General features: G+C 49.7%; 1 protein-coding gene across 1 annotated transcript; it reads left to right on the top strand.

Annotated features, from left to right (window-relative positions):
• The first annotated feature begins 3,941 nt into the window (after positions 1-3,941).
• SPMIP9 (sperm microtubule inner protein 9) lies at positions 3,942-8,444 on the top strand. The gene is made up of 3 exons (XM_062208734.1): positions 3,942-3,968; positions 4,840-4,932; positions 8,019-8,444. Exons 1-3 carry the CDS (start codon positions 3,942-3,944, stop codon positions 8,442-8,444), a joined length of 546 nt encoding a protein of 181 aa, XP_062064718.1.
• Positions 8,445-10,126: the final 1,682 nt, after the last annotated feature.

Below are 10,126 nucleotides of genomic sequence, written 5' to 3' on the forward strand. Positions count from 1 at the left end.
AGGCTCCTGGGAGTGCAGTTACTTGTGCCAAGCTGAGAGCCCAGCCTCTTATGCAAGTTGTTGCATTAATGTTGCTGTTCTTGGATGCCTTTTTCACTTTTATTAAATTCACAGGCGCTCCTTAAATCTCTACATTTGACAGTGCACTGAGTAAGATCCAGGTTTGTTGCCTCAAAAATCTCATATCTGGCAGCTGGTGCTGTGGCACAGCAGGCTAAGTCACCATCTGTAGTGCTGGCATCCCATATGGGCTCCAGTTTGAGTCCCAACTGCTCCAATCCTGATCCAGCTTCCTGCTATGGCCTGGGATAAGCAGCGGAAGATAGCCCAAGTCCTTGGGCCCCTGCACCCTGTGGTAGACCCAGAAGAACTCCTGGTTCCTGGCTTCAGTCTGGCCAAGCCCTGGCCATTGCAGCCATCTGCAGAGTGAATCAGTGGATGGAAGATCTCTGTCTGTCTGTCTCTGTAACACTTTAAAATAAATAGGGTGACAGCAGCCCAGCAAGTTGAGCCTCCCCTTTAAAAAAATAAATAATTTTTATTTTTAAGGAATCTCACATTTGGTATGAGATTGTTAGAACTGTTTCAGCTTTATAATACACAAATACATCTGAAGTTAAGTTAGCAAGAAAAGCAATTGAGTTACCAATAAAATAATACTGGCTCACATGAACTGCAGAGTGTAAATGTTGGTCAAACTTTAGGCATGGTTGTATCCAGGGGCCCAGTGGTCACATGGTGTTGTCACTCTTATCTCTTGGATTTTTTTATTTAAAGTATTTAAAAATTTTTATTTAAAATATTTATTTTAAGATTTCTTTATTCGAAAGGCAGAGTGACAGAGAGGAGGGAGACAGAGAGAGAGAGAGAGAGAGAGAGAGAATTTTCCTTCTGCTGTTCACTCCCCAAATGGCCATAACAGCTGGAGCTGGGCCAGGCCCAAGCCAGGAGCCAGAAACACTATTGGGATCTCCCATGAGGGTGGCAGGGGCCCAAGCACTTGGATCATCTGCTGCCTCCCAGGATGCATCAGAGGAAGCTGGATGGGAAGTGGAGTAGCCAGGACTCGAATCAGGCACTCAGATGTGGGATATAGTCATCCCAAGAGGTGGCCCCACCTGCTGTAGCACAGCGCCCGCCCCAGTCTGCTGGATTTTCTGTTCACTGTGCTGATTTCGCTCTTTCTCAGTCTCCCAAGTGGGTGGCGGGGACCCAAGTACTTGAGCTGACACCTGCTGCGTTCCACGGTCTGCATTAGCAGGAAGCTGCAATCAGAGCAGAGCTGGGACTTGAACTCAGGCACTCCCATAGGGCATATGGGCATCCGAAGCAGTGTCTCAAGGCTACGCCCAACACCTGGCCCATTTCTCGCTTTTTAAGGCTGCATAATGTTTCATTGTGTGTATTTGCACACTTGGATTATCCATGCATCTGCTGTTTGTATTGCTTCCACCTTTTGGCCATTGTGAAGAATGCTACTATGAATGCTGGTATCATGTATCTATCTGTGTCCCTATTTTCAATCCTTTTGATTATAATCGATGATTTCTGGATGATATGCTAATTCTCTCTTCAACTTTTTCAGAAAATACTAAACTGTTTTCTTTTTCTTTTTTCTTTTTTTTGACAGGCAGAGTTAGACAGTGAGAGAGAGACAGAGAGAAAGGTCTTCCTTTTCCGTTGGTTCACCCCCCAAGTGGCCACTACAGCCAGCGTGCTGCACCGATCTGAAGCCAGGAGCCAGGTGCTTCTCCTGGTCTCCCATGCGGGTGCAGGGCCCAAGGACTTGGGCCATCCCTCCACTGCCTTCCCGGGCCACAGCAGAGAGCTGGCCTGGAAGAGGGGCAACCGGGATAGAATCTGGCGCCCCAACCGGGACTAGAACCCGGTGTGCCGGCGCTGCAGGCAGAGGATTAGCCATGTGAGCCACGGTGCCGGCCTAAACTGTTTTCTACAGAAGCTAAACTATTTTGAATCACCACCAGCAGGGCCAGTACTGCAGTGTAGCAAGTTAAGCCTCCATCTGCAGAGCATATGGGCACCAGTTCAAGTCCCAGCTGCTCCTCTTCTGATCCAGCTCCCTAGTAATGCACCTGGAAAAGCAGCGGAAGATGGTCCAAGTGTTTGGACCCCTGCACACATGTGGGAGACCGGGAAGAAGCTCCTGGCTTCAGCCTGACCCAGCCCTGGCTTTGCGGCCATTTGAGGAGTAAACCAGCAGATGGAAGATCTCTCTCCTCTCTATGCATCTCTGCTGTTCAAATAAATAAATATATATTTTTCTAAACTACCATCAGCAATGTGCAAGTTTTTTTTAAAATATTTATTTATTTATTTTATTTGAAAGACTGGATGACAAGGGGAGAAAGACAGAGAGAATCTTCCATCTGCTGATTCACTCCCCAAATGGCTGCAATGGCTAAGGCCGGGCCAGGCCAAAACTAGGATCCTAGAACTCCATCTAGGTTTTCCATGTGGGTGGCAGGGACCTAAGTATCTGGGACATTTTCCTTTGCTTTCCTATGTGCACTTAGCAGAGAGCTGGATCAGAAGTGGAGCAGCCAGGACTAGAACTGCTGGTCCAATACAGGATGCCTGTGTGGCAAGCGGCAGCTTAGCCTGCTGTGCACAATGCCTGCTCCACGTGCAAGGGTTTTTAGTTCTCCACATCGTCAACACCTCTTGTTACTTTCCAATTTTTGATAATCTCAGCCCTGATGCACATGAAAGAAGGTGGGATTTTCTTTTCTTTCTTTCGTTTCTTTTTTTTTTGACAGGCAGAATAGACAGCGAGAGAGAGAGAGACAGAGAGAAAGGTCTTCCTTTTTGCCATTGGTTCATCCTCCAATGGCCACTGTGGCCGGCGCACTGCGGCCGGCGCACTGCGCTGATCTGATGACAGGAGCCAGGTGCTTCTCCTGGTCTCCCATGGGGTGCAGGGCCCAAGCACTTGGGCCATCCTCCACTGCACTCCTGGGCCACAGCAGAGAGCTGGCCTGGAAGGGGGGCAACCGGGACAGAATCTAGTGCCCCAACCGGGACTAGAACCTGGTGTGCTGGCGCCGCAAGGTGGAGGATTAGCCTAGTGAGCCATGGCGCCGGCTGAAGGTGGGATTTTGACAAACAGAATAAGCCAGGCTTGCAGGCAGCTGAGGCCTGGAGGGGTTGTGGTTCGAGATGGATTTAGTCACATCCTGGTCTTGTTTACCTCCCTCTCCCGGAAATAGACAGAGTCCATGGAGTTTTGGAAAGCACCTACCCCTGGTGCCATCCAGCACTGCCAGGGGTCCTGGGCGTGAACCAGGGGCAGGGGAACTGACACGCAGGTGGGCTGAGCAGCCACTCACATCACAATGCCCAGGGCCTGTGACCAAACTGTGACTCCTACCACACAGACCAGGGCTCATCTCAAAGCTGGGTGTGGAGGGGGCGCTGCTGGACTCCACGCTGCAGGGGCACCTGGAGTTGGAAGGGCAGGAGCACCGTCGCGCCTCGGCAGAGGACAGGGTAGGTTCTGTCTGCCTGCAGCTGCTCCCTGGCCTGGTAGAGAAGCCGTGTGGGCACAGAGAGGGCACAGGGGCTGGCTGAGGTCTGACCGCCCCCTTGCTGGGCCATGGCTGGCTGGACAGAGTGGGATTCAGGGAAGGTCCCCCAGGGGATGAGACAGTGTCCTCATCATGTTCATGCACGGGAATTGGCAACTGCTGTAACCCTGCCTGAGTCCTGCTCCAGCCCTTTTGTCCCAGGACGACCCCAGTCCACCAGCTCATCTATCCCTGGGGCCACCACCAAGCCCTGATTGATGGAGTCGTGTGCCTGATGGGAACAGTAGGCTCAGAGGACCAGGACAGCCGTGCTGGGTTGGCACAGTGTGGGGTTAGTGGTTACTTCTACCCATAGCAGTGCAGGGCTGACCACCTTGTCTGTCTAGGTCCTTTGCCATGGCTGGTGTGGTGTACCCTGGACAGGTGAGTGATGTGGGTTGCTTTCCTCTGTCACCACCTTAGCAAGCAGCCACAGGGAGGGCTGTGCTCTTTGGGGCTCTCTCTGGTCATCATTCTGGGATGATGTTTTTTGGCAATAGGTGAAAGTTAATTTGTTTTCATTTATTTGAAAGGCAGAGAGAGAGAGAGAGGTAGAGACAGACCGACCTCACCTTCTGCCTGATTAGCTGATTAGTTGGATCAGAAGCAGAGTAGCTGGAACTTGAACCAGGTGCTTCAATACGGGATGAGGGCACCCCACACATCAGCTTACCTGCTGTGCCACACTCCCATCTGTTTCCAGTTTCCCAGGGGCTTGTTTATTCCTTCAGCATGCACTCATTAGGCACCTGTTGTATAGCCAGCACTGACCTGGGCTCTGGGGCTTTGGAGGCGCCTAAGATGTTTCTGTTCTGGTGTGCTTGCTTCAAGTCCATTACAACACATCCCGATAAGTGCTGCCACAGAGGGATGTAAGCTAACGTGCTGGGAAAGTAGAGGGCAAAGGGTTTACCTCTTGGGAGGTGGAGGAGAATTGAAGGGTGAGAGAGAAGTTGTTAGGGAAATGACATTTAACCTGGGTCTTGGAGGACGGAGAGGATGCTGCTGTTGGGTGAGAAATGCAGCTCGTGTTTCCAGCAGGAGGAAGCCGAGTGCAGGGACGAGTGGCCAGTAGAAAGAAGGGAGGCTGGAGGACAGAGGACATGTGGGGTGGGAGGGCGGGAGACGATCAGCTGGGCGGGAGTCAGACCAAGGTCAGCCCCTGTCCTGCAAACAAGAAGACGCCATTGACTGGCTGCAAGTGGAAGAATGGCGAGACAGGGTCTCTTGTTCTGTGTTCTCCCTTGTCCTTCAGGCCCCCGTGGATTTAGACATATACCAAAGCTCTTACATGGTCGACTACAAACCCTACGGGAAGTACAAATACTCCAGGGTCACGCCGCAAGAGGTAGGAAGGCACCCATGTCCTCTGTTCAATTGTCCACTGAAATCGTCTCCACTTCCGTTTAATTATGGATGTGGATGTTGGGGCATTTATTAATGACAGCATCCATTGCCAGGATGTTAAAGGTGTGTGCATGTGTGGTTAAAGATTTATTCATTTAATTGAAAGGAAGAATGGCACACAGAGGTAGAGACACAGAGAAAGACATCTTTCATTTGCTAATTCACTCCCCAAATGGCTACAACAGCCAGGGATGGGCCAGGCCAAAGCCAGGAGCCAGGAGCTCCATCAAGTCTTCCACCTAGAAGGCAGGGGCCCAAGGGCTCGGGCCGTCATCCACTGCCTTCCCAAGTGTAACAGAAAGATGATGGGTAGGAGCAGAGCAGCGGTTTAATCTGCTATGCCACAATGTCAGCCCCATTAGAGGTCTTCTGTGTGTGCATGTGTGCATGTGTGTGCATGTGTGTATGTGTGTGCGTGTGGTAAAGTGTGTTCCAAGGTAAGGCGTGTGGTGCAGCAGATTAAGCTGCAGCTTGGGACATCTACATGCTATCCCGGAGTGCCTGGCCCCAAACCCGGCTGTTCCATGCTTCCAATCCAGCTTCCTGCTAATGTGTCTCTGAGGCGGCAGATGACGGCTCAAGCGCTTGGGTCTCTACCACGATGGTGTTCCTGGCTCCTGGCTTTGGCCTGGCCCAGCTCTGGCTGTTGTTGTGGTCTTTGTGGAGTGAACCAACAGGTGAAGTTCTCTCTCTCCCTCTGTCTCTGTTACTCCACCTTTCAAATAAATAAATGCATACATGATCTCTCTCTCTCTCTCTTTTTTTTTTAAAAAGCACATAATAATAGAAAGAGTACATAAAATATAAGTCATGGATAAAATAGATGGTAAAAGAAATACACATTTACAATTCGAGCAACACAGATTGAGCAAATACTGATGTATGCCTTATCAGTCAACACAGTCCCCAGCACATTAACAACAGTGCCTTACATCCTCCTGCGTAAGGCTCAGACTCACTCCTCCCCTCCCTTCCAGAGGCAGCAGTATTCTGAGTTTTGGGTCAATCATTCCCTTCTGTGTGTTTTTTTTTTTAACAAATAGTTTTACCTGGCTTTGGCCTGGCCCATCCCTGGCTGTTGTAGCCATTTGGGGAGTGAATTAGCAAATGAAAGATGTCTTTCTCTGTGTCTCTACCTCTGTGTGCCATTCTATTTTTAACAAATAGTTTGTACATATCCCTTTAAGCAGATTATTTATTTTTGCTTATGAACTTTATCATATACTAGATCACATACTGTTTGTACCCTTGCATGACTTTTGCTAAACGTGATGGTGTGTTTTTTACTTTCTGCTGTATAGTGTTATACTGCATGGATTTGCCATAATATATGTGTCCCTTCCATCGGGGGACATTTGGGTTATTTACTTTTCTCCTATTCTCCCGATAGCAAATGCTGCAGTGAAGATGAGACACATCCCAATGTGCAAGAGTTTATCGAATCCAGGGGTGGAGTCGCTCATTGTAGGGAATTTGAAATCATTGTTTCCCAAAATGGTTGGAGGGAATTTGAAATCATTGTTTCCCAAAACGGTTACACCAACTTATGTTATCACCAGCCATGGAAGGCCACTCTATTGCTGTGCAATCTTTGCCGTTAAGCCAGACTTAAAAACTTTGCCAGTTTGGTGGGTGGTATACCATGCCTTCTTGTGCTCATAAGTCTCATTTCATTATTGAAGATGGTGGACATCTTTTCCTTTGTTTGCAAAGATTTTTTATTCTGTGAGATGTCTGTTCATGTGTTTTGCCCCTCTTTATTTTTGTGCTACTTCTTTTTTTCTTACTAATTTGTAGGAGTTCTTTTAAAATTCTGGACATCTTTTGTTTCTCAGTTACGTGAGGGCATGGAAAATGTGCAGTATCATGAAATTGCATAAGGACTTCAAAAAGTTTTTGCACCAAATTAAACTTTTAATTCCATTTTACCACCAATTTTTTTGAAGTCCCTCATACATGTAGTAGAACACTTTCCAGTTTGTGATCTGTCTTTGACCTCTATATTTCCATCAATATAATTTCTTCTTTTTTTAAAAAATTTAGTTATCTGAAAGGCAAGCGTGTCGGGGTTGGGGGGTGGTTCGTACATCCACTGGTTCACTCCTGAAATGGTCTTAACAAATGGGGCTATATGCCAGGCTGAAGCCAGGAGCCCACATGTCCATCTGGGTCTCTCACATGGGTGACAGAGCCCAAGCACTTAAGCCATCTTCTTCTGCTTTCCCAGGTGCCTTAGCAGGGAGGTGGATTAGAAGTGTGGTAGCTGGGACATGAACCGACACTCTGATATGGGATGCCAGCATTGCAGGCGATGGCTTAATCCTCTGCATCACAATGCCAGCCCCTATTTCTTCATTCTTTAAAGGATTAGTTATTTATTTATTTATTTGGAAGGCAGAGTGGCAGTGAGAGGTAAGGGGGTGGAAGAGAGAGAGAGAGAGAGAGAGATTCTACCTGTTGGTACATTCCCCAAATGTGTAGAACAGCAGGGGAGAGGCCAGGCTGAAGCCAGGAGCCAGGATCTCCCCATCCATGTCTCCCACATGGGTGACAGGGACCCACATACTTGGGCCATCTTCTGCTGCCTCTCAGGTGCATTAGCAGGGAGCTGTATGGGGGGCAGTACAGCTTGGACTTGAACCAGTGCTCTAAAATCAGATGCAGATGTCCTCAGCAGTGACCCAACTTGCTGCACCACAACTCTGGGCTCTCAATTATTATTATTATTATTATTATTGTTGTTGTTATTATTAAAGATTTATTTATTTATTTATTTGAAAGTCAGAGTTTCACACAGAGAGGAGAGTTGCCCCTGAGATGAGAATTGAGAGAGGAGAGTGGGAAAGAGACTTAGCCTTTCACTGTATGCTCTTTTGCAGTATTTCAACATTTGTCTGTTCATATCACCACCCAGAAACTAATTTAAATCGGTAAATACGAAGGAAAGTGTGCTCAGCGCGGCTGCTCTCGGGGAGCTGCGTCCTCTCCCACTGCTCAGCCTCATCCACGTGTGCTTTGTCTCCCCAGCAGGTGAAGCTTGACACCCAGCTGCGGGACAGAGAGTTCTACAGGCCCGCCCCCAGCCCCAACCCCAAGCTGTCTGGTGGATACGCTGCCTTCAAAAGACCCCACATGACTGCCAGAGACCTGGGACTCCCTGGCTTCTTCCCGTCACAGGGCCCCGTGGCCACAGTGGAGCACGAGGACAGGTTCACCAGTACCTGCCCTTACACCTACCCGGCTTCCCACGCCCTGTACCTGGCCCAGGGTGATCCCAACCGGCTTCACCAGAGCGCAGACTTCCCATGCCTCCTGGAGCCGGAGCGCCAGCCTGCTTCAGAGGAGGGCACAGGCTACCTTCTCCTGCCCGGCTGCTCCTGCCCTCACCATCACCCAACAGTCAAAGTCCCCATCTTGTACCGGTGGGGACCATTGATGCCGTTTTACCAGTAGGGAGGCCGTGAACACCTTCCAAAGGGCACGTGGCAATCCATGCCTACCGCATGGAGCACAGAGAGGGAGACTGATAATAAAGCCGGGGAGATGCTCAACAGCACTGGGCAGTCTTGCTTCTGCTCTCCCTGCCAGCCCATGGCATCCCCCTCACTGCACAGGGGCAGGGAAAAGTCACCGCGTGTGGAGGACTTCACTGCTCTAGGCATTTGCTTACATTTTCCAAAAAGATTTATTTATTTACTTGAAAGTCAGAGTTGCACAGAGAGAGAAGGGGAGGCAGAGAGAAAGAGAGAGAGAGGTCTTCCATCCCCTGGTTCACTCCCCATTTGGCCACAACGGCCGGAGCTGCGCTGATCCGAAGGCAAGAGCCAGGAGCTTCCTCCAGGTCTCCCACACAGGTGCAGGGGCCCAAGGACCTGGGCCATCTTCCACTGCTTTGCCAGGCTATAGCAGAGAGCTGGATCAGAAGTGGAGCAGCCGGGACTAGAACCAGCACCCATATGGGATGCTGGCACTGCAGGTGGCAGCTTTACCTGCTACGCCACAGTACCAGCCCCTAGGCATTTACGTACTGCTCTGGCTCAGATGTCCCCTAAAGTTCACGTGAGAGATGAGGAGGGCTTGTTGTAGGCCAGAGATGGAAAGAGATTGGTAAGAGAGGCATCTCATTGTACCTCACAGAGGAGCTAGTCAAATGTTAACTGCTCGTGGGATGACAAGGAAACGGGTAAGAGATTGGAAGTGGTTCCCAGGCCTCTGACTTGGACAGAGTAACTGTAGACACAGGCTTCACATGGGGGTGCAGCACACAGGGGAGCAGCAGGACGCGGACCCGCTGACCTCCTCTGACCTCCTCACCAGGGCAGAGTGCTCTGGATGGGAGCCTCAGAACCGCTCTCGTAATCTGCATCCCTGCAGCTCTTCCCTATGTGTGCGTCTCACCTGCCGACGTAGCTCGCGCAGTGATGAAAGAAATCGTGAATTGTAATAAACAGACAACAGTTCAGTGAACGATCCTTGAACAACAGATCAGATACGGGAGAGAGGAGATGATTACAGAAGTCCTGGTAAATTAGAAAACCAGTCACTGGATTTGCAGAGAGGTGGAACATTTATGTCAGGACGACCGAGAGGAGCAGTTGCCTGCAACCTGAGAAGCTTGACCCGAGCACCTGGTGGGGCAGTGGGAGCCCAGCAAGAAGGTTTGGCTCTGAGTGAGACACCATGCCCTCGTTGAGGGGTATGGAAGGAAGAAGGCTCTGCTGGAGGGTTTGGAGGGTGCAATGGTTTCAGTGTGTCCCCCAAAAGCTCATGTGCTGGAAACTTAATCTGCAAATCCATATGTGAAAGGGATTTGATGGTGAGGCCTTTGGGAGGTGATTTGGGTTAGATGAGGTCATGAAGATGGGACCCCCAGCATGTCATCAGCGGCTGTCTAAGCAGAGCAAGAGACACCCAAGTCAGCACGCTTGCTCCATGTCCTCCATGGTTTGCCCTCCTCATGTCACTGTGGGAAATATTTGGTTCATTTTCAAAGTAAGATGTTTAGCTATGAGCAGACAACTAGCTAGCATAACAGCTGGTTACCTGTGCCTGAAAGGTCTTAGGCAAACAGGATGCTAGTGGCCAAAGCAGCTGAAGCAAATGCCAGGAAGACTGTAACCTTGCAGTTACTTAGC

This window comes from Lepus europaeus, chromosome 13 (assembly GCF_033115175.1).
Source record: "Lepus europaeus isolate LE1 chromosome 13, mLepTim1.pri, whole genome shotgun sequence".
Classification (NCBI taxonomy): domain Eukaryota; kingdom Metazoa; phylum Chordata; class Mammalia; order Lagomorpha; family Leporidae; genus Lepus; species Lepus europaeus.